The 24,750-nt window shown below is 46.8% G+C and overlaps 1 protein-coding gene across 2 annotated transcripts in view; it reads right to left on the bottom strand.

Annotated features, from left to right (window-relative positions):
- Window positions 1-24,750, bottom strand: part of LOC134943269 (carboxypeptidase O-like) — an 88,328-nt gene that overhangs the window by 48,193 nt on the left and 15,385 nt on the right. For both annotated transcript variants that reach the window (XM_063932209.1, XM_063932208.1), the window contains exon 2: window positions 6,472-6,547. In XM_063932209.1, coding sequence (XP_063788279.1) covers window positions 6,472-6,547 — 76 coding nt within the window. The remainder of the gene's footprint in view (window positions 1-6,471; window positions 6,548-24,750) is intronic.

Genomic DNA, 24,750 nt, shown 5'->3' on the forward strand with positions numbered 1-24,750 from the left:
AGTTACAAAAAGGAACAGAAGGGCAGATGCTGCAGCAAAAGTGGCAGCCCAACAAAAGGTTACAGTTGAAAATGTTTGTATGGTAACTGATGTATGTATACCAAGTGAGCAAACAATTGATATGCAAAAAGTTTGTGATTTACAGGAAAAGACCAAGTGGGAAAGTGCAAAGTGTACCCAAGACAACAAAGGCCTGTGGCACAGCTCTGAAGGTAAGCCTGTTGCCCCTAAATCACTCTTGCAAGCATTGGCACAGATGTCCCATGGACTGACCCATGCAGGTAAGACAGCCATGATAAGTCTAATCAAGACTTATTGGTATGCACCTGGCTTTGCGCCAGTGGCAACCAAGTACTGTGCTTCTTGCATCACCTGCTTGCAGAAGAATGCTGGAAGAGCAGTTAAAACAATGCCTTCACACATTCCCCAAACAACTGGTCCTTTCCAAATCCTACAAATTGATTACATTCAGCTTCCAAAGGTTAGGATGCTCCAGTATGTTTTGGTTTGTGTCGACACATTTAGCGGTTGGGTAGAGGGTTATGCTGTGGCCAGTGCAACAGCAGCAATCACAGCAAACAAATTGGTACAAGAATTTGTATGTAGGTACGGCATACCATATGTGATATCATCAGACCAAGGTACACACTTTAGTCAAATCATCATGCATAGGAGACCACAAATAGGTTGAACTCGATGGACAATTGTCTTTTTTCAACCTCAGATACTATGTTACTATGTTACTATGTTACTATGTAGTGTTCAAAAAGATGTGCCAGCTTCTTGGCATTAAACAACAGCTACACACCACATACCATCCGCAATCTAGCGGCAAAGTGGAACACTATAACGGGACCATTAAAAATAAGCTGCCCAAAATATGTAAAGAAACCAGCTTGCAGTTGCCAGAAGCTTTGCCATTAGTGTTGCACTCGATCAGAACAACACCAAGGGGGGAGTTGAACATTTCTCCGTATGAAATACTGTTTGGAAAATTGCCCAATGTTGCTATTGCACCCGCATATGAACTCAGTAAAACAAATGATTTAACTGTGAACTATCTTATTTCATTAAGCAACCAGCTAAAGAAGATTCAAGATACTGTGACCAGCACACAACCAATCCCTGTGGAAGGTGCTTGTCATAATCTACAACTTGGTGATGAGGTGATGGTCAGAAATTTCCTGAGATCGGGCTCGCTGACAGACCGGTGGGAAGGACCTTACCAAGTCTTGTGGACAACCCCAACTGCTGTTAAGATAAAGGAGAAGACGTTGTGGATCCACTCCACCCACTGCAGAAAAGTCACGCCTCCTGAAACAGCACATGTGGAAGATATTCTCCAAGACTCCTCTGCACTTCACCAGTAAAACCAGCAGGTGAGTGGTTCTGGCATAATAATCCCTTAAGCCACTTGCCAACGCAGTATCTCTGTGGAGGGTACATAACTCCTAGAAGAGTACTGTGAAGATCAAGGACAACAGAGACAATGCTAAACAGGATGATGCTGATAGTCCAAAGGCCAGACCGTGGACTATGGGGGTGCATTCTCTCATGGGCATGTCTGATTACAATCATACTCATTGTGCTTGAGTGTTGTATATACATTCCAGGGTCTGTTAACAATGTGACCAGTTAAACAGGTAATGTAACACTTTACAATGAAGCGTTATTCAAGACACGTGTGTGTAGGGCCTTACAAAAGAATAATTATGGAGGAGAATTTACAGGTAATTCCATGATAGCAATGCACAGTAAAATTGCAAAGGCTCTCAACACAAGCAAATGTTGGATTTGTACTCACCTACCCATCAGTGTAGATGCAGGTATACCCCTCCTGGCTCATTACATAAGCACAGCAGACATGATAGACAGAGATTGGTCCTGCCATAAGCGAAAGAATGGTAGTCGCATTTGTGCCAATAAGACACCTAAAGTACAAAATATAGTAAACTTCACATATTTGAATGTTTCAAACAGAGGTCTGCTGCATTCACCTGCTCTACAAGTAACCGCAGCCACAGGGAGGCCTGAATTTTGTTTAAGTGTCAATTCAAAGCCAGGCAAGTACAAGTTAAAAAGGAAGAACATTACAGTCAGGGCCAAAAGACAAAACTTGGGATATACTAACTGTACTGGAGCCACAATTGTAGTTCAAAGGTCAAATAAGTGTACACTGACAAACCTCAAACACTGTTGGCACTCAATAGATACAGATGGAGTACTAACACCTAATGACACCCTAGACCAGTTACTGCATGATGGGTGTACTCTTGATAACAGCACGTGTAATGATGTCAATGGCAATAACACCGGGTATTTTATGATATACATAGGACTCATTTACACAAAAATATTTGGAATGCCTCTGCCTAAGGCAGGGATGTCCAAACTCTTTGCAAAGAGGGCCAGTTTCGGTGAGGTAAAAATGTGTGGGGGTCGACCATTCCGCCTGAAATTCTTTGAACCATTAATCACCTCAGAAGACTAACAAATAACTTGTCTTACCTGCTCTAATGTGAAGGGTGATACTGAGATCTCGACTGCAGTAAATAGCATTTTTTATATCACAGTAGGAAAGTAGAGCAGTGCTGCCAGATACACAAATTCCCATAGTGCTGCCAGATGCACAAATGCCCCCAGTGCTGCCAGATGCACAAATGCCCCCAGTGCTGCCAGATGCACAAATGCCCATAGTGCCGTCAGATACACAAATGCCCCCAGTGCTGCCAGATAAACAAATGCCCCCAGTGCTGCCAGATACACAAATGCCCCCAGTGCTGTCAGATACACATTATATACCCCCACAGTGCTGTCAGATACATAAATGCCCCCCAGTGCTGTCAGATACACAAATGCCCCCCACAGTGCTGCCAGATGCACAAATGCCCCCAGTGCTGCCAGATGCACAAATGCCCCCAGTACTGACAGATGCACAAATGCCCCCAGTGCTGTCAGATACACATTATATACCCCCACAGTGCTGTCAGATACATATATGCCCCCCAGTGCTGTCAGATACACAAATGCCCCCCCCCCCCCAGTGCTGCCAGATGCACAAATGCCCCCAGTGCTGCCAGATGCACAAATGCCCCCAGTACTGACAGATGCACAAATGCCCCCAGTGCTATCAGATACACATTATATACCCCCACAGTGCTGTCAGATGCACAAATGCCCCCAGTGCTGCCAGATGCACAAATGCCCCCAGTGCTGCCAGATGCACAAATGCCCCCAGTGCTGCCAGATGCACAAATGCCCCCAGTGCTGCCAGATGCACAAATGCCCCCAGTACTGACAGATGCACAAATGCCCCCAGTGCTGTCAGATACACATTATATACCCCCACAGTGCTGTCAGATGCACAAATGCCCCCAGTGCTGCCAGATGCACAAATGCCCCCAGTGCTGCCAGATGCACAAATGCCCCCAGTGCTGCCAGATGCACAAATGCCCCCAGTGCTGCCAGATGCACAGTAACCATCTCTGGCTGCCAGCACAAGTAATACTAGCTTTGGACAAGTGACGTCCCTCTGGATATAGTACACAGGGAACGGATGGGCCACAGCTGGACACTGACACTTACATGAAACCGGCGCTGCCGGTCACCAGAAGCCGCTTGCAGAAACAAGAGCCGTGAGCCCGGGACAGAGGACACTTACCAGATCTCCTCACTCAACCGCGCTGTCCTCCCGCCGATCTCACTCAGCCGCGCTGTCCTCCCGCTGATCTCACTCAGCCGCGCTGTCCTCCCGACGATCTCACGGACACAGGCGGCTGCGGTGAGTATGAAGTGGCCAATCGAGCACGTCTTCCTGTCCACCAGCGGCCAATGGCACAGTAGCGGGCGCCGAGATCCTCCCCTGATTGGCGCTGCCCTGCCCACGTCCCGCCCTCAGGACGCACTAGACGCCATTTTAGGAACTGGCAAATTATGAATGGAGTTTATTTCACAAACTCAGCCAGTGGGTTGCGGGCCGGGTAAAATGTGTGCACGGCCCGCGTTTGGCCCGCGGACCGGACTTTGGACATGGCTGGCCTAAGGGTATGTATTGGGTTTGTGGCAAATGGGCATATTCATGGATTCCTTTAGGTGCCAAAGGACAATGTATGCTCTCCTATGTAGTCCCCCTAGTGAGAGCCACTACTAAGCTGGATCAATACCCAAGAAATATCCCTGTAGAACATGATTTAGTGTCAAGTGACTTTACATATTTGAGACATCATAGCAAAAGAGAAGTGAAGAAAGGGGATGTATCTTTCAGATTTTCTGATGGTGAACGTACGGCTGGAACTTTGTTTCCTCTGTCCACTATCTATTTTGTGGAAAAAGCTGTGTCCCAAACCTTAACGGTACTAGATCAGATGGTAGGGGAATTGGTAGTTTCAATCAATCAGACAGTGGAAGAGCTGGCTCAAGTAAGAAAAGTGGCTTTACAAAATAGGATGGCACTGGATCAGCTGTTGACAGCAGAAGGGGGCATGTGTGCAGTGGTAGGACAAGAATGTTGTACTTATATTGAAGATCACAGAGCTGAAATAAGTGCTCATCTGAGCAAGGTGGGAGAGTTGCAACAGGACATGAGAAGGTTAGGTGCTAGTGAAGGTTGGGATCCACTTGGATGGCTAGAAGGAAGTATTGCAAAGCTTTTCTCTGGAATATTGCAGTACATTGTGTTTGCTGCCCTGATTGTAGGAATCATATATCTTACCATCAAGTGTGGACCAGTAGTCTGTGTACAATGTGGTAAAGGATTTAAAAGGTTGAAAGTGCACCATGAAATGACCATTGTGGTGGTAGATGATGAGGTTCCACTAGAACAGGTGACTCAGGGAACTAGTCAGGGGCAGCAGGAAAGACAGGTGGTATATGCTAACATGAGCAAGTCTTATGAAAGTTTACAACTCCAGGAAGCTGAGCTCATTTACCAGGCTTTAGAGGAGGATCAGGCAGGTAGGGAAAGTACACAGCTTGTTAATTTTACTTATGGACCGGATAACAGGGTAGAAATTAATCAGGATGAGTATGTTAGACATGAAATACAAGCGAGTTTCGCTTAACTGTGTCAAAACCCTCTTAGCCAACACCGGAAGGTTCCTATAAAAAGAACAGGGATTCCCGTCCGGGGCGGTGAGCATTGGCGCCAGGCCCATCCCTGTGAACCCACCTTTTGCCTATGTTGCGTGTCTACCTAACCCTCATTAGAAATTGTGAAACTGAACCTTCTGATGTATGTATTAGAATGCCAAGTATGTTGGCAGAGAGAGGAATGATATGGATAAGTGAATACAAAATGGAAGCTGGATGTCAGTTTGTCTATTGCTTAAAAGAAACTGTTGTTTTAAATGTGATTTTTATATGTTTGCAGAAACTTTGATTTTTAGTCAAAACAAGAAGTTAAGGCCAGCTGCGCAGTGTATCATAAGACTGCGGTTAGCTAGTGTTTTGAAAAATAAGGAATTGTATTTTGCAGAATAAAGATAATTGAAAGTAGGTGAAAGGTAAAATGTATTTTCATATTAAACAGTCATAATCACAAGATGTTGAGCTAATTAATTGGAAATCCCCCATAAGGGGAGTATATGAATTAATAATATATTCTGATGAATGAATTGTGATTGGTTTATGTATATGATTGGTCTGCAAATTTGATTGGATCATGTAACGCTGTAATGACAAGTATATAAGATGAAATCAACGTGTCAATGTTCGGTTCATGATATTCTTTTATTGTGGGCTCTGTGAATTTCACATGCAATAAATCTACCAAAGAGACTTCATTGTTCTTCAATTATTTTGAACGGCTATGTCATTCATATATATAGTACAACCAATGATCCAATGATTGTGTGATTGAGTCTACAGACCCCGCACACAGTATTACAGCAGCTGAAGGATGTTCAAGGTGGGTGTATTAGTCCTTTCAGGGATTTTGTTATTTTTAAACACAATTAGCGGGATGCAGTCAATTTACCTACAATCAAAATCCTGATGGTCAATATACCAACAACCATTGATCGACGGTCCCAATACTGACAAAGTTAAAATACCGACATGATCAAAATACCTACATTAAAAATGTCGACACGGTCAAACTACAAATATTTAAAATGTCGACAGGTCAAAAAAATCATTGAGTTTTTCATGATTTTTTCATTGAAACCGACTTGCTCTTACTTTACCATCCTAGTGGACGTGGAGGGGGAATATAATAAAGTGCCCGAAGCATGCGAGGGGACGCGGTATACTTATACGGTGTCCATATCGACCTATGTCGACATACACACCAATTACATTTTTTTAAAACTTGTGTCGACTTTGTGACCTTACGACATTTTAAATGTCGGTATTTGACCATGTCGGTATTTTGACCGTCGTGATTTTGATTGTAGATAAATCATACCGATCCCCAATTAATATGGGCAAACTTTTAGTGAAATTGCAACTTTTCACTCCGCATTTGTAACTTACCTGTAACTCATTGCAGATTTCTTTGATGTGCTTCGCTTGCTGTAATGTCTCTGGGACGATGCTTAAAACTTGGTCTCTAAAAGGAAGGATGAAAAAACCATAATATTTAGTTTATTTCCACCTGCAATGCAGCCTGCGGTAAGTAGCCATCCCAGCTGTGTGGTTATACTGCTGCTTTATAAATAGAGTAGACTCAGTGATCGAAAGGAACATAGGGGGTGATTCAGATCTGATCGCTGGGCTGCTCACTTTGCTGTCCTGCGATCAGATCGTCACCGCCACCAGGGGGAGTGTATATTCACTGTGCAAGTGTGTGATCCTATGTGTACGCTGATCTGCAGAAATCCACTGTGTGCAGTCTGGGCACAGCCCAGGACTTACTCCTCTAGTGCTATGTGAACAGGCTGATCCGGGCCGGAGCTGACATCACACACCCTCCCTGAAAACGCTCAGGCACGCTTGGATTTTTCCAGACACTGCAAATAAATGGTCAGTTACCACCCACAAACGGCCTCCTCCTGTTAATCCCGTTGCAAACGCCCGTGATCGGATTTTTCACACCATTCTGACGCTGACAGGTGATGCCCTTTGTTGTTGTCCGATGTGCGTGCGCATTGCGGTGCATACACATGCGCAGTTATGACCTGATCATCCACTGTGCGAAAAACGCACAGCAGCGATCAGAAATTAATCAGACCCATAGTGCTGAAAGAGAAGATTGACAGGCAGAGGCGTTCCTGGGGAGGGACAGAGATAGAGGCGGACAACGTTGGTGGAAACTGGGGCTTCGCCTCCATTTTCCAGGAGTCCAAGGACTGCGATGCTGTTGCAGGTTCCTTGGCGTCGCTAGTCTCCCCGCGACTGCAAGTCTGAGTAAGGTCAGTGATGGGGGTGATGTTGATCCTGAACTGCAATAGCATCGCAGTTTTAACAATCACAAATGCATTTGCATTGCTAAGGATCAATGTACAAAACTGCTAAGAACAGCTCTGCAATTACGATCCAACCTGAATAAGCCCCAAAGCGTCATAAAATGGACAGTACACAAGTCACAATTCTCAGAACAACAATTCAGTATACACACTGCAATGCCACGAAAGCCATCAACACACAAATCACCATGGAAACCGCTAGTGCACTTTTGTCAACAGAGCAAATCTAAAATCACCTCACCCACCCAAAAATGTACCAAGCAGCACAACATGCTGGAACACATCCGGAAGACATGGCCCAAAGAGAACCAATGCCTGGGATCACCGACGCGCGTCTGCAAGGAGTGACGTCCCACCATTCCCATGTGGAATACACACAATACCACTCACAGGGCCCTAACCCCCACAGGTCCGCCACGCCCTCCATAGGTTCCACACGGGCTCCAACACCAGCCTCAAAGCAAACTCAATGTGAATGCACCAACACCCGACTGAAACATCCGCTTTCCTGGTTGCTACAACAGCAATGGCAGGTAGAATTTCTCACCACCCCATCAAAACTGTAAAGTGCCCTATTTCCTGTGTCGATTTACTCACTGTCAACCTAATGTGTGTCGACCTATACACTGTCAACCCTGAGTCCCAGATCCATTTTCATTCCTGATTTATTCCAAGGGCTGCTTTAAGGAAGGGGTGACGGGGCGGCCGTCACGTGGCCTCCACACATTAGGGCCTCCCACAGGGTGTGCTTTCGTCAGAGAAGTCTCCCAGGTACTGTGTAGTGTGTGTTTTGGGGGGAGGGGGGTGGCTTCTTCAGCAACTTCAGTAGTGGGGTCCCCCACACTTTCCTGGGCCTCCACCAGACTTAATGCAGCACTGTTTTTTCCCCTTACATTATTTAATGTTTTCCCCTTTATATTATATTACAGAATACTACTTTCCCCCTCACTGATTGCACCACGTCCCCTTACATCTAATTTCCATTATTACACCTCTTCCCTCACTGAATGTAGCATACCCCTTTATTATACCCTCACTCACTGACTGCACGGTACAAGGGCCCTCATTCCGAGTTGATCGCTACCTACCGTTGTTCGCAGATACATTGCCCCACAGTGCCAGATACATTGCCCCACAGTGCCAGTTACATGCCCCACAGTGCCGGATACATGCCCCACAGTGCCAGATACATTGCCCCACAGTGCCAGATACATGCCCCACAGTGCCAGATACATTGCCCCACAGTGCCAGATACATGCCCCACAGTGCCAGATACATTGCCCCACAGTGCCAGATACATTGCCCCACAGTGCCAGTTACATTGCCCCACAGTGCCGGATACATTCCCCACAGTGCCAGATACATTGCCCCACAGTGCCAGATACATTGCCCCACAGTGCCAGATACATTGCCCCACTCACTGCCAGATACATGCCCCACAGTGCCAGATACATGCCCCACAGTGCCAGTTACATGCCCCACAGTGCAAGATACATGCCCCACAGTGCCAGTTATATGCCCCACAGTGCCAGGCCACACTCAGTGCCAGTTACATGCCTCACTATGCCAGTTACATTGCCCCACAGTGCCAGTTACATTGCCCCACAGTGCCGGATACATGCCCCACAGTGCCAGATACATTGCCCCACAGTGCCAGATACATTGCCCCACAGTGCCAGTTACATTGCCAGTTACATGCCCCATAGTGCCAGTTAAATGCCCCACAGTGCCAGATACATTGCCGCACAGTGCCAGTTACATTGCCCCACAGTGCCAGTTACATTGCCCCACAGTGCCAGTTATATGCCCCACAGTGCCAGTTATATGCCCCACAGTGCCAGATACATTGCCGCACAGTGCCAGTTACATTGCCCCACAGTGCCAGTTACATTGCCCCACAGTGCCAGTTATATGCCCCACAGTGCCAGTTATATGCCCCACAGTGCCAGGCCCCACTGTGCCAGTTACATGCCCCACAGTGCCAGGCCCCACTGTGCCCCTTCCCCCCGGTCACTCACCGGCGCCTGTTGTGTATGTGAGGGGAGGAGAGTGCAGCGCAGCGCCTCTCCTTCCCCTCACCGCTCCCGGTCTCCGGCGGCTGTCTGGCGCCGGTTCGCTAGCCAATCAGAGCTCGCGGACCGGCAGCCAATCAGGAGCCGATCCGCAAGCTCTGATTGGCTAACGCCGGAGACTGGGCTGGGCTGCTAGGGCTTCCAGCGGCGGTGAGGGGAGGGAGAGACGGTGCGCTCTCCTCCCCTCACATATCGGGTTGACTGGGGCGAGTGGGGCATGATGCCCTGGCCGCCGGCGGCGCCCCCCTCTCCTGGGCCTGCCAAGGCGCCCAGGGAACGTGCCCCACTCACCCTACCCTAGATACGCCTCTGACTGCAGCCTAACCCTAACCCCCATTCTATGTGCATAACCCTAACCCTCCCTCCCCGGTCCCTAACCCTGACCTTCCCTGTGCTGCAGACTAACCCTAACCCCCATTCTATGTTCCAAACCCTAACCGACCTCCCCGGTCCCTAACCCTGACCTTACCTGTGCTGCAGACTAACCCTAACCCCCCTTGTATGTGCCTAACCCTCCCTCCCCGGTCCCTAACCCTAACCTTCCCTGCACTGCAGCCTAACCCTAACCCCCCCTCTATGTGCCTAACCCTCCCTCCCCAGGTCCCTAACACTGACCTTCCCTGCACTGCAGCCTAACCTTAACCCCCCTTCTATGTCTAACCCTCCCTCACCGGTCCCTAACCCTGACCTTCCCTGCACTGCAGCCTAACCCCAACCCTCCCTTCTATGTGCCTAACCCTAACCCTCCCTCCCCGGTCCCTAACCCTAACATTCCCTGCACTGCAGCCTAACCCCCCTTCTATGTCGAACCCTTCTTCCCCGGACCCTAACCCTGACCTTCCCTGCACTGAAGCCTAACCTTAACCCCCCTTCTATGGCTAACCCTCCCTCACCGGTCCCTAACCCTGACCTTCCCTGCACTGCAGCCTATCCCCAACCCCCCCTTCTATGTGCCTAACCCTAACCCTCCCTCCCCGGTCCCTAACCATAACCTTCCCTGTGCTGCAGCCTACCCCTAACCCCCCTTCTATGTGTAACCCTCCCTCCCCGTTCCCTAACCCTGACCTTCCATGCACTGCAGCCTAACCCTAACCCCCCTTCTATGTGCCTAACCCTAACCCTCCCTCCCCGGGCCCTAACCATAACCTTCCCTGTCAGAGGCAGAACTCTGGGAGGCAACGGAGTCATCTGCCGCCGGGCTCCTTCTCTGAAGGGGGCACCTCTCCTCCCATTCTGTGACACCACTGAATTAAGTTAATTGATAGCTGTCGCTGTCTTTTCAGGGGCCGACTTCTTCAGTGGTCCCTGCACCTTGCAAATCACACCCTCTTTATTATACTGAATATACGCATATACTTTTACAAGTATCACACCTAGGATTAGAAACCACAACCTATAACACTGTAAGCAGACACCTTACTGATGAAGCTGTTTGCTCCTGTAAAGGAAATATGAGAATTTTAACTATATGAAGATACTTCTCTGACAATTACACATAACTTCATATAGTTAGAATTCTCATGCTTCCTCTACAGGAGCAAATAACTCCATCAGTAAAGTGTCTGCAGTCAGTGTAACAGGTCATGGGTTCTAATCCTGGGTATGACTGCTAAGAAATGTGTGATTTAAAATAAAAGACAATCAAATGTATAAATACAGTATATAATTTTTTTTCAGAACACTCCACACACACACACACACACACACACACACACACACACACACACACACACACACACACACACACACACACACACACACACACACACACACATATACACACTCACGTACACATAGTATCATACTTACATATATTTATCTTGATATAGGAAATAGGGGGGCACCAATATTTATCTTGCCTCCGGGCATCTGTGACGAATTTACGCCACTGTTTCCTGCACTGCAGCCTAACCCTAACCTCCCCTCTATGTGCCTAACCCTAACCCTCCCTCCCCGGGCCCTAACCATAACCTTCCCTGTGCTGCAGACTAACCCTCCCCTCCCTTCCCGGTTCCTAATCCTAACCTTCCCTGCAATGCAGCCTAACCCTAACCTCCCCTCTATGTGCCTAACCCTCCCTCCCCGGTCCCTATCCCTAACCTTTCCTGCGCTGCAGCCTAACCCTAACCCCCATTCTAAGTGCCTAACCCTAACCCTCCCTCCCCGAACCCTAACCCTGACCTTCCCTTGCACTGTAGCCTAATCCCCCATCTATGTGCCTAACCCTCCCTCCCCGAACCCTAACCCTGACCTTCCCTGCACTGTAGCCTAATCCCCCCTCTATGTGCCTAACCCTCCCTCCCCGGTCCCTAACCCTGACCTTCCGTGCACTGCAGCCTAACCTTAACCACCCCTCTATGTGGCTAATCCTCCCTCCCCGGTCCCTAACCCTGACCTTCCCTGCACTGCAGCCTAACCTTAACCCCCCCTCTATGTGCCAAACCCTCCCTCTCCGGTCCCTAACCCTGACCTTCCATGCACTGCAGCCTAACCCTAACCCCCCTCTATGTGCCTAACCCTCCCTCCCCGGTCCCTTACCCTGGCCTTCCCTGCACTGCAGTCTAACTCTATCCCCCCTTCTATGTGCCTAACCCTCCCTCCCCGGTCCCTAACCCTGACTTTCCCTGCACTGCAGCCTAACCCTAACCCCCCTTCTATGTGCCTAACCCTCCCTCCCCGGTCCCTAACCCTGACCTTTCCTGCACTGCAGCTTAACCATAACCCCCCTTCTATAGGCCTAACCCTCCCTCCCCGGTCCCTAACCCTGACCTTCCCTGCACTGCAGCCTATCCCTAACCCCCCCTTCTATGTGCCTAACCCTAACCCCCCTCCTATGTCTAACCCTCCCTCCCCGGTCCCTAACCCTGACCTTCCCTGTGCTGCAGCCTAACCCTAACCCCCCTTCTATGTTTAACCCTTCCTCCCTGGTCCCTAACCCTGACCTTCCCTGTGCTGCAGTCTAACCCTAACCCCCCTTCTATGTCTAACCCTCCCTCTCTGATCCCTTACCATAACCTTCCCTGTGCTGCAGCCTAACCCTAACCCCCCCTTCTATGTCTAACCGTCCCTCCCCGGTCCCTAACCATAACCTTCCCTGCACTGCAGCCTAAACCTAACCCCCCTTCTATGTGCCTAACCATCCCTCCCCGGTCCCTAACCCTGACCTTCCCTGCACTGCAGTCTAACCCTAACCCCCATTCTATGTGCCTAACCCTCCCTCCCCGGTCCCTAATCCTGACCTTCCCTGCACTGCAGCCTAACCCCCTCTCTATGTGCCTAAATCTCCCTCCCCGGTCCCTAACCATAACCCTCCCTGTGCTGCAGACTAACCCCAACCCGCCTCCACGGTCCCTGTGCTGCAGTGCAGACTAACCCTCCCCTCCCTCCCCGGTTCCTAATCCTAACCTTCCCTGCACTGCAGCCTAACCCTAACCCCCCTTCTATGTGCCTAACCCTCCCTCCCCGGTCCCTAACCCTAACCTTCCCTGCACTGCAGCCTAACCCTAACCCTCCGTCTATGTGCCTAACCCTCCCTCCCCGGTCCCTAACCTTCCCTGCGCTGCAGCCTAACCCTAACCCCCCTTCTATGTGCCTAACCCTCCCTCCCCGGTCCCTAACCCTGACCTTCCCTGCACTGCAGCCTAACCCTAACCCCCATTCTATGTGCCTAACCCTCCCTCCCCGGTCCCTAATCCTGACCTTCCCTGCACTGCAGCCTAACCCCCTCTCTATGTGCCTAAATCTCCCTCCCCGGTCCCTAACCATAACCCTCCCTGTGCTGCAGACTAACCCCAACCCGCCTCCCCGGTCCCTGTGCTGCAGTGCAGACTAACCCTCCCCTCCCTCCCCGGTTCCTAATCCTAACCTTCCCTGCACTGCAGCCTAACCCTAACCCCCCTTCTATGTGCCTAACCCTCCCTCCCCGGTCCCTAACCCTAACCTTCCCTGCGCTGCAGCCTAACCCTAACCCTCCGTCTATGTGCCTAACCCTCCCTCCCCGGTCCCTAACCTTCCCTGCGCTGCAGCCTAACCCTAACCCTCCTTCTGCAGCCTAAACAGTATGTTGGTAAGCTGACTCCTTCCCCATATAATAGCATATTGCTCACCATTCAGTATGTGGATGTTACACTGTAATAAAGCCCACTGGAAGACCTCATGCTGTGCCCCCTGGCTCCTCCCTGTGCTTGTTGTACGTCATACACACGTGTGTATTGACAGGTCACCCCGGCAGTACTGCAGGACAGGAGACACAGGCGTGCGTTGGGCCTGGCACCCAGCAGCTGTCTAATCACTGACATCCTGCGGGGAGTACTCAGCCAGCTCTCACACAATTTCAGCAGGAAATGCCCTTCACCCAGTCTCGTCGGCGGGCCCCCTGGGACCCACAGGGCCCTAAGCAGCTGCTTTGGTTGCCTTGTGGTAAGTCCTTCACTGTATTAAAGATATCATTATTTACTAGCTTTTACTTTGATTTTGCCCTCCCTGAAGTCGCTTCTAACGTGCTGACTTGTTTTTATTTGAGGTGTTTTAGTGGTATTGCAGAATCTCTAACCATATATTCATTACAGTTCATTTACCAGAAACAAATTATCTGTGTACGGTACATTTCTACAAATTAATTAGACTTCTTGTGAAATAATGTAACAGAGTGTTTTTATCATAATGCTTCTTAGTTGGCCACGTTACATGTTTCATCTTGTTGGCGCACAATTACATTTTTTGTTTATTTCTTTGAGTCCAGGCGAGATAATACTGTATATCGCCCATCCTGTTCCCTGGTATATACCACATACACTAGTGACCATAAGTAATTTGATTTGCTGATTGACCACCAACACGTGGCACCCCTGCAATTGTCCCGTGGCAGCCTGCTCCCAGTCTGGAAACAGCTACTTTTATTTTAATGTATTAATCTGTGCATTATGCTTAAGTTTAAATAACAAGTAACTTAGGACATAATTCAGACCTGATCGGTGTTGTGCGGAATCGCAAGGTGGATGATTATCGAACGGCTGCGCATACGTACGGATCGTAACACGCAGGCGCGAGGTCAAACTGCAAAAAAATCCTGTGGTTTTTTTATCGCTAGGCGAACGCAGGCACATTGACAGGAAATGGGCGTTTTGGGGTGGTAACTGCCCGTTTTCTGGGAGTGTCAGGAAAAACGCAGGCGTGCCCAAGCGTTTTCACGGAGGTTGTGTGACGTCAGCTCCGGCCCCGATCAGCCTGTGTGTATAACACTCTAGGAGTAAGTCCTGGGCTACGCACACACTGCACACACTGCACACACTGCACACACTGGAAACATCATTCCACGGTGAGTGAGTTGCAAACGGATTTGCAGCTGACCGGCGTTTGCAAAGATTTTTGAATGACGTACGCAGACTTCCACAGTGTGTTTTTTTCACTCTGTCTGGGCAGCAGCTATCCGATCGCAGACCTCTGCAAATTCGTACAGGTGCAATCAGGTCTGAATTAGGCCCCATGTACTAAGAACACACAACAAGCAACACTGACTTACCCATGATAATGGACTTTTACAGACAAGACCCCCGATGCTATGGCGCTCATAAAACACATAAAGTAAGGCAGAACCTTCATCCTGGTAGCGCTGGCAGTGGCTCCTGTGACTCTCACACTGATCTCCGCATTTAACTTAGGATCTTGCCTAAAGTTCACATCACTGTTCAGATAACACTATCTATGCCCATCCCATTGGAATTACATGCATATAATGCATTCTGTAAATATCCCAGTAATAGAGTCTAGCACCTTATTACCTTCTAACACACTGTATAGATCAACTTATGTTAACATTGCAAACAGGTGCAGTAGTTCTTGTGTACATCCCACCAATAGTTATATCTATGAGATAATAACTACAATTAAGCTACAAATAACAAAACACAAAAGTCACATTCCTCTGTGTTTCATGTCAGTGAATATACCGGGGATAAATAAAAACCATATGGATTATTTTGCAGACTTCATTTGCTGCGGCCTCATTAACTACAGTTCTGCGTGACTGCGGCTTTCATAGAGATGCTTGTGGCTGCTGAAAGAGACTGACCCTGCCAGTGAGAAACAAGCAATGACCATTCACTGCTGAGATAAATCTGCCAAAAAGAGAACTTGTGATTAGAGATGTGCAGCGGGCATTTTTTGGGTTTTGGGTTTTCGTTATGGATTCGGTTCCGTGGCCGTGTTTTGGATTCGGATGTGTTTTGGCAAAACCTCCCTTAATAATTTTTGTCAGATTCGGGTGCATTTTGGATTCGGTTGTTTAAAAAAAAACAAAACCTAAAAAACAGCTTAAATCATAGAATTTGGGGGTCATTTTGATCCTATAGTATTATTAAGCTCAATAACCATAATTTCCACTCATTTCCAGTCTATTCTGAACACCTCACACATCACAATATTGTTTTTAGGCCAAAAGGTTGCACCAAGGTCACTGGATGACTAAGCTAAGCGACACAAGTGGTCAGCACAAACACCTGGTCCATCTAGGCGTGGCACTGCAGTAGCAGACAGGAGGGCAGATATCTAAAAATGGCCCCTATCAGCACATGATGCAAAGACGAAAAAAAGGTGCACCGAGGTTGCTGTAGGCCGAAGCTAAGTAACACAACCACCTGGCCCATCTAGTAGTCTCACGCAGTGGCTGAATGTCGAGAGTGGGCCGCAATTGTTCGGTCCACTGACAGCATCTCCAGCACGCTCCAGTCACTTTAAAAAAATATGCAATTGGTGGATTTATACGGCAGTACCCCAGGACTAATACAGCAGTACCCCTGGACTCATATGGCAGTGTCACACAGGATGGCACTTTTCAAAAACTAGGCCCCAAACAGCACCTCATGCAAAGATGTAGAAGAGGTGCAATGAGGTAGCTGTATGACTAAGCAAAGCGACACAAACAATTCCCACTGGAATTATACGTCCAAATAACTGGAATTATTTACCAAGATTACTGTAATTAATAATTATAAATCACTGATACTATTTGGTAAAATCACTGTAATGCTACGTAAAAATCACTGGAATTATTTGGCAAGATCACTGTAATTAATAATTATAAATCACTGATATTAATTGGTAAAATCACTGTAATGCTACGTCCAAATCACTGGAATTAATTGGTAAAATCTCGTTATCGTCTGCCTAGTGAAGTGGAATCTAGATGGGATTTTGTACCGGGGACACAATAACTTCATCAATTGTCTAAATCCCACTGCACTAATGGCGGAAAACGGGCGCATGTCTAACAGCGCACTGATTATACTGATCACTGATTATACTGATCACTGATTATACTGATCACTGATTATACTGATCCCTGATTATACTGATCACTGATTATACTGATCCCTGATTATACTGATCACTGATTATACTGATCACTGATTATACTGATCACTGATTATACTGAGCACTGATTATACTGATCACTGATTATACTGAGCACTGATTACACTGATCACTGATTATACTGAGCACTGATTATACTGAGCACTGATTATACTGAGCACTGATTATACTGATCACTGATTATACTGATCACTGATTATACTGAGCACTGATTACACTGATCACTGATTATACTGATCACTGATTATACTGAGCACTGATTATACTGAGCACTGATTACACTGAGCACTGATTATACTGAGCACTGATTATACTGATCACTGATTATACTGAGCACTGATTATACTGATCACTGATTATACTGATCACTGATTATACTGATCACTGATTACACTGAGCACTGATTATACTGAGCACTGATTATACTGATCCCTGATTATACTGAGCACTGATTATACTGATCACTGATTATACTGAGCACTGATTATACTGAGCACTGATCATACTGATCACTGATTATACTGAGCACTGATCATACTGATCACTGATTATACTGATCACTGATTATACTGATCACTGATTATACTGAGCACTGATTATACTGATCACTGATTATACTGAGCGCTGATTATACTGATCACTGATTACACTGAGCACTGATTATACTGATCACTGATTATACTGATCACTGATTATACTGAGCACTGATTATACTGATCACTGATTATACTGAGCACTGATATTACTGAGCACTGATTATACTGATCACTGATTATACTGAGCACTGATTATACTGAGCACTGATTATACTGATCACTGATTATACTGAGCACTGATTATACTGATCACTGATTATACTGATCACTGATTATACTGAGCACTGATTATACTGAGCACTGATTATACTGAGCACTGATTATACTGATCACTGATTATACTGAGCACTGATTATACTGAGCACTGATTATACTGATCACTGATTATACTGAGCACTGATTATACTGATCACTGATTATACTGATCACTGATTATACTGAGCACTGATTATACTGAGCACTGATTATACTGAGCACTGATTATACTGATCACTGATTATACTGAGCACTGATTATACTGAGCACTGATTATACTGAGCACTGATTACACTGAGCACTGATTATACTGAGCACTGATTATACTGAGCACTGATCATACTGAGCACTGATCATACTGAGCACTGATTATACTGAGCACTGATTATACTGAGCACTGATTATACTGAGAACTGATTATACTGAGCACTGATTATACTGATCACTGATTATACTGAGCACTGATTATACTGATCACTGATTATACTGAGCACTGATTATACTGAGCACTGATTATACTGATCACTGATTATACTGATCACTGATTACACTGAGCACTGATTATACTGAGCACTGATTATATTGAGCACTGATTATACTGAGCACTGATTATACTGAGAACTGATTATACTGAGCACTGATCATACTGATCACTGATTATACTGAGCACTGATTATACTGATCACTGATTATACTGAGCACTGATTATACTGATCACTGATTATACTGAGCACTGATTATACTGAGCACTGATTATACTGATCACTGATTATACTGATCACTGATTACACTGAGCACTGATTATACTGAGCACTGATTATATTGAGCACTGGTTTTACTGAGCACTGATTATACTGATCACTGATTATACTGATCACTGATTTTACTGAGCACTGATTATACTAAGCACTGATGATACTACAGAGAACTGACACTGAGCAGCACGATGCAGCACAAGACACTGCACTAGTATTAGTTCAGCAGCACAAAAGCCCTCTGGAATTGTCACCCCCCAGATACCACTGTGACTGGAATGATGATGACCTATGCATAGTGACAGGACACTACCACAGCACCCTACAGCAGCAAGATGCAGCACAAGACACTGGACTATTAGTAATGTACTGTAATATACTGTTCACCACAATGCAGCAGCAAGACAATGAGTAGTGATACTGAGCACTGATGAGGATACTAGAAATGACACTGGGCAGCGAGAACAGCACTGGACTATTGTACTGTAGTATACTGGTCACCACAATGCAGCACAAGACAATGAGTAGTGATACTGAGCACTGATGAGGATACTAGAACTGACACTGGGCAGCAAGATGCAGCACTGGACTATTGTACTGTAGTATACTGGTCACCACAATGCAGTACAAGACAATGAGCAGTGATACTGAGCACTGATGAGGATACTAGAACTGACACTGGGCAGCGAGAACAGCACTGGACTATTGTACTGTAGTATACTGGTCACCCCAATGCAGCACAAGACAATGAGTAGTGATACTGAGCACTGATGAGGATACTAGAACTGACACTGGGCAGCGAGAACAGCACTGGACTATTGTACTGTAGTATACTGGTCACCACAATGCAGCACAAGACAATGAGTAGTGATACTGAGCACTGATGAGGATAATAGAACTGACACTGGACAGCGAGAACAGCACTGGACTATTGTACTGTAGTATACTGGTCACCACAATGCAGCACAAGACAATGAGTAGTGATACTGAGCACTGATGAGGATACTCGAACTGACACTGGGAAGCGAGCACAGCACTGGACTATTGTACTGTAGTATACTGGTCACTACAATGCAGCACAAGACAATGAGTAGTGATACTGAGCACTGATGAGGATAATAGAACTGACACTGGGCAGCGAGAACAGCACTGGACTATTGTACTGTAGTATACTGGTCACCACAATGCAGCACAAGACAATGAGTAGTGATACTGAGCACTGATGAGGATACTAGAACTGACACTGGGCAGCGAGCACAGCACTGGACTATTGTACTGTAGTATACTGGTCACCACAATGCAGCACAAGACAATGAGTAGTGATACTGAGCACTGATGAGGATACTAGAACTGACACTGGGCAGCGAGAACAGCACTGGACTATTGTACTGTAGTATACTGGTCACCACAATGCAGCACAAGACAATGAGTAGTGATACTGAGCACTGATGAGGATAATAGAACTGACACTGGGCAGCGAGAAAACAGCACTGGACTATTGTGCTGTAGTATACTGGTCACCACAATGCAGCACAAGACAATGAGTAGTGATACTGAGCACTGATGAGAATAATAGAACTGACACTGGACAGCGAGCACAGCACTGGACTATTGTACTGTAGTATACTGGTCACCACAATGCAGCACAAGACAATGAGTAGTGATACTGAGCACTGATGAGGATACTCGAACTGACACTGGGAAGCGAGCACAGCACTGGACTATTGTACTGTAGTATACTGGTCACCACAATGCAGCACAAGACAATGAGTAGTGATACTGAGCACTGATGAGGATACTAGAACTGACAATGGACAGCGAGCACAGCACTGGACTATTGTACTGTAGTATACTGGTCACCACAATGCAGCACAAGACAATGAGTAGTGATACTGAGCACTGATGAGAATAATAGAACTGACACTGGACAGCGAGCACAGCACTGGACTATTGTACTGTAGTATACTGGTCACCACAATGCAGCACAAGACAATGAGTAGTGATACTGAGCACTGATGAGGATACTCGAACTGACACTGGGAAGCGAGCACAGCACTGGACTATTGTACTGTAGTATACTGGTCACCACAATGCAGCACAAGACAATGAGTAGTGATACTGAGCACTGATGAGGATAATAGAACTGCCACTGGACAGCGAGAACAGCACTGGACTATTGTACTGTAGTATACTGGTCACCACAATGCAGCACAAGACAATGAGTAGTGATACTGAGCACTGATGAGGATACTAGAACTGACACTGGACAGCGAGAACAGCACTGGACTATTGTACTGTAGTATACTGGTCACCACAATGCAGCACAAGACAATGAGTAGTGATACTGAGCACTGATGAGGATACTAGAACTGACACTGGACAGCAAGAACAGCACTGGACTATTGTACTGTAGTATACTGGTCACCACAATGCAGCACAAGACAAAGAGTAGTGATACTGAGCACTGATGAGGATACTAGAACTGACACTGGACAGCGAGAACAGCACTGGACTATTGTACTGTAGTATACTGGTCACCACAATGCAGCACAAGACAATGAGTAGTGATACTGAGCACTGATGAGGATACTAGAACTGACACTGGACAGCAAGAACAGCACTGGACTATTGTACTGTAGTATACTGGTCACCACAATGCAGCACAAGACAATGAGTAGTGATACTGAGCACTGATGAGGATACTAGAACTGCCACTGGACAGCGAGAACAGCACTGGACTATTGTACTGTAGTATACTGGTCACCACAATGCAGCACAAGACAATGAGTAGTGATACTGAGCACTGATGAGGATACTAGAACTGACACTGGACAGCGAGAACAGCACTGGACTATTGTACTGTAGTATACTGGTCACCACAATGCAGCACAAGACAATGAGTAGTGATACTGAGCACTGATGAGGATACTAGAACTGACACTGGGCAGCGAGAACAGCACTGGACTATTGTACTGTAGTATACTGGTCACCACAATGCAGCACAAGACAATGAGTAGTGATACTGAGCACTGATGAGGATACTAGAACTGACACTGGGCAGCGAGAACAGCACTGGACTATTGTACTGTAGTATACTGGTCACCACAATGCAGCACAAGACAATGAGTAGTGATATTGAGCACTGATGAGGATACTAGAACTGACACTGGGCAGCGAGAACAGCACTGGACTATTGTACTGTAGTATACTGGTCACCACAATGCAGCACAAGACAATGAGTAGTGATACTGAGCACTGATGAGGATACTAGAACTGACACTGGGCAGCGAGAACAGCACTGGAGGGGAGGAAGCTTTGTGGAGGCAGTGTGATCTGAGGGAGACCTTATCATGACGTGGGAGTGCACACTACGGCCCTTGGAAGGATAACATCCCAAAAGGGCAATTACTCCGCCTAAAGAGAAACTGCTGGAAGAATCTTTCATTGAGCAGGCTACTTCCATGATCAATCCCTTCAAATTATGAGGATACCCTGAGCACATTTTGGATCATGCCTATAAGAAGGTTCTATCTACAGATAGAAATAGCTTACTTATAGATAAATCAGAGAAAATAAATAAGAATAAAAACTTTGATACGGGAGAACTGTCGTTTATCTCTAAATACAATAACCATTCAGGGAGAGATTAGACATATTAAGCAAAATTATAATATCCTAAGAATGACCCTATTTAGAAAAACTTTCTCCTTGCAACACCCCAAGTTATATTTAAGAAAAATAGGTCATTGAAAACTAACTTAGCACAAAGCGCCCTAAAGAGAGTAAAAACTACAAACATACAAGACAATGGTGGTCATTCCGAGTTGTTCGCTCGCTGCTATTTTTAGCAGAATTGCTAATAGGCTAAAATCCATCAGTTCTGCGCATGCGTAGGCACAGCAGGGCGCACGCATAGCAGGGCACACGCACTAAGCAATTTTACACAAAACTATGCTATTTTACTCACGGGCGAACTAAGCATTTCAATCACTCTGCTGATCGTAGTGTGATTGACAGGAAGTGGGTGTTTCTGGGCGGAAACTGCCCGTTTTCAGGGAGTGTGCTAAAAAACGCAGGCGTGCCAGGTAAAAACGCAGGAGTGGCTGGAGAAACGGAGGAGTGGCTGGCCGGATGCAGGGTGTGTTTGTGACGTCAAACCAGGAACTAAACGGACTGAGGTGATCGCAATCTAGGAGTAGGTCTGGAGCTACTCAGAAACTGCAAGGAAATACGTATAGCAGAATTGCTAATCTTTTGTTAGCAAATCTGCTATGCTAAAATACACTCCCCGAGGGCGGCGGCTTTGTGTTTGCATTTCTGCTAATAGTAGCTAGCAAGCAAACAACTCGGAATGAGGGCCAATACCTTATCGTTACGCTCCTCATTGCCACTCCGACCATTAGGTTTTTTCAACTGTGGAAAGACAAGGTGGTATATACAATTAGGGTCGAAAGCTGCCGTCTGTCGAAAAGACGTCAGTTTTTGACTTTTTAAGGTCGAAATGTTATTCGACCTATTCAGTCCACGCTATTTTTATTCGACAAGTCGGGGAATTCAACTTGTTGAATAGTACGTGAATCGGTGGTATAACTGTCGATTCCCATACTTTTGAGGGAAACGGGGCCAAATTCGACAGGATTTGGCCCCATTTCTGACCATCTCAGTCCGACATAAAAAAAATGTCGGACTGAGATGAGGCGCCTTAGAGGAGGAGACGGGGCAGAGCCGCGTGGAGACGGGGAGAGCCGCAGGCAGACAGGGGAGAGCAGCACTACAGCACAGCACTGCGGGAGGATGTGTCACAGCCGTGCCGCTCACAGCAACCTCCACCTGGCTCCAACAAGTGAGGTCACGCTTGCTGGAGCCGGGTGGACACTGCCGTGAGGTCTGGCGGCTGTGAGACATCCTTCTGCAGCGCTGCTGTAGCGCTGCTCTCCTCCGTCTGCCCGCGGCTCTCCCCGCTGGTCTACCGACTCTCCTCCACTTACAAGTCTCATCTCAATTCGACTTTTATTAAAGTCGAATTGAGAATGAGATTGAATAGGGGTTGTCGGATCCATTCCGACAAATGCATGTCGGAATGGATCCGACCCTAATTGAATATATCCCAACGTGTACTACTTTTGTACATGTAGTAAATAAGACCAAGACTGTAAAGAAATCAACAGAGGGTATATTCTATACTCTCTAAAGTTTCATGAACTGAGAAACCAAATGGGTTGTATACTTTATTAGAATTAGAGAACCGAACCCTACCAGACTTTGCATTCCGAGTTCGCTTCCGAGCCCGGCACGGGTTTCCCCACCTGACTCGGAAACCCGAACGTGGCAAAACGTCATCATCCCGCTGTCGGTTTCTCGCGTGATTTGGATTCCATATAAGGAGCCGCGCGTCGCAGCCATTTTCACTCCAGTCTTGGAGAGTGTATTGAGAGGACGTGTCCTCAGTGTTCAGCATCTGTGTGGGGGCGGGAAAGTGGGGTGGCGAGTCCTGTGCTGTGTTGTGCTGCTCAGTCCAGTGTAGTCAGTGTATTGTGCTGCATCAGTCCAGCCAGTCACAGTGTTGGTATTCTCTGCTGCCATATATCCAGTGTAGCTGTTAGTATAAACTGGTGCTGTTTTGTGCAGACCAGTGGTAGTGTCCTGCCTCATCATTCATTCCAGTGATGATATACGCTGCTGCTATATGTCCACTGCTGCAGTATAATAATTATAACAACAACAACAACCTGTTGTGCTGCATCAGACCAGTTGTAGTGTCTTGTCCATCAGTCATTCCAGTAATTCCTGTGCCATATATCCAGTGTAGCAGTATAAAGTGGTGCTGTGTTGTGCAGACCAGTCCAGTGTAGTCAGTGTATTGTGCTGCATCAGTCCAGCCAGTCACAGTGTTGGTGTCCTCTGCTGCCATATATCCAGTGTAGCTGTTAGTATAAAGTGGTGCTGTGTTGTGCAGACCAGTGGTAGTGTCCTGTCTCATCAGTCATTCCAGTGACGATATACGCTGCTGCTATATGTCCGCTGCTGCAGTATAATAATTCCTCCTAGTGCTGAAGCTGCTGCCACTAGCCATGACGTAGACGATGAAATGCCATCAACGTCGTCTGCCAAGGCCAATGCCCAATGTGATAGCAGAGGGCATGTAAAATCCAAAAAGCCAAAGTTCAGTAAAAAGAACCAAAAAAAGAAATTTACATTGCCTGAGGAGAAATGTAAACTTGCCAATATGCCATTTACGACATGGAGTGGCAAGGAACGGCTGAGGGCCTGGCCTATGTTCATGGCTAGTGGTTCAGCT

This window comes from Pseudophryne corroboree, chromosome 7, assembly GCF_028390025.1.
Source record: "Pseudophryne corroboree isolate aPseCor3 chromosome 7, aPseCor3.hap2, whole genome shotgun sequence".
NCBI lineage: Eukaryota > Metazoa > Chordata > Amphibia > Anura > Myobatrachidae > Pseudophryne > Pseudophryne corroboree.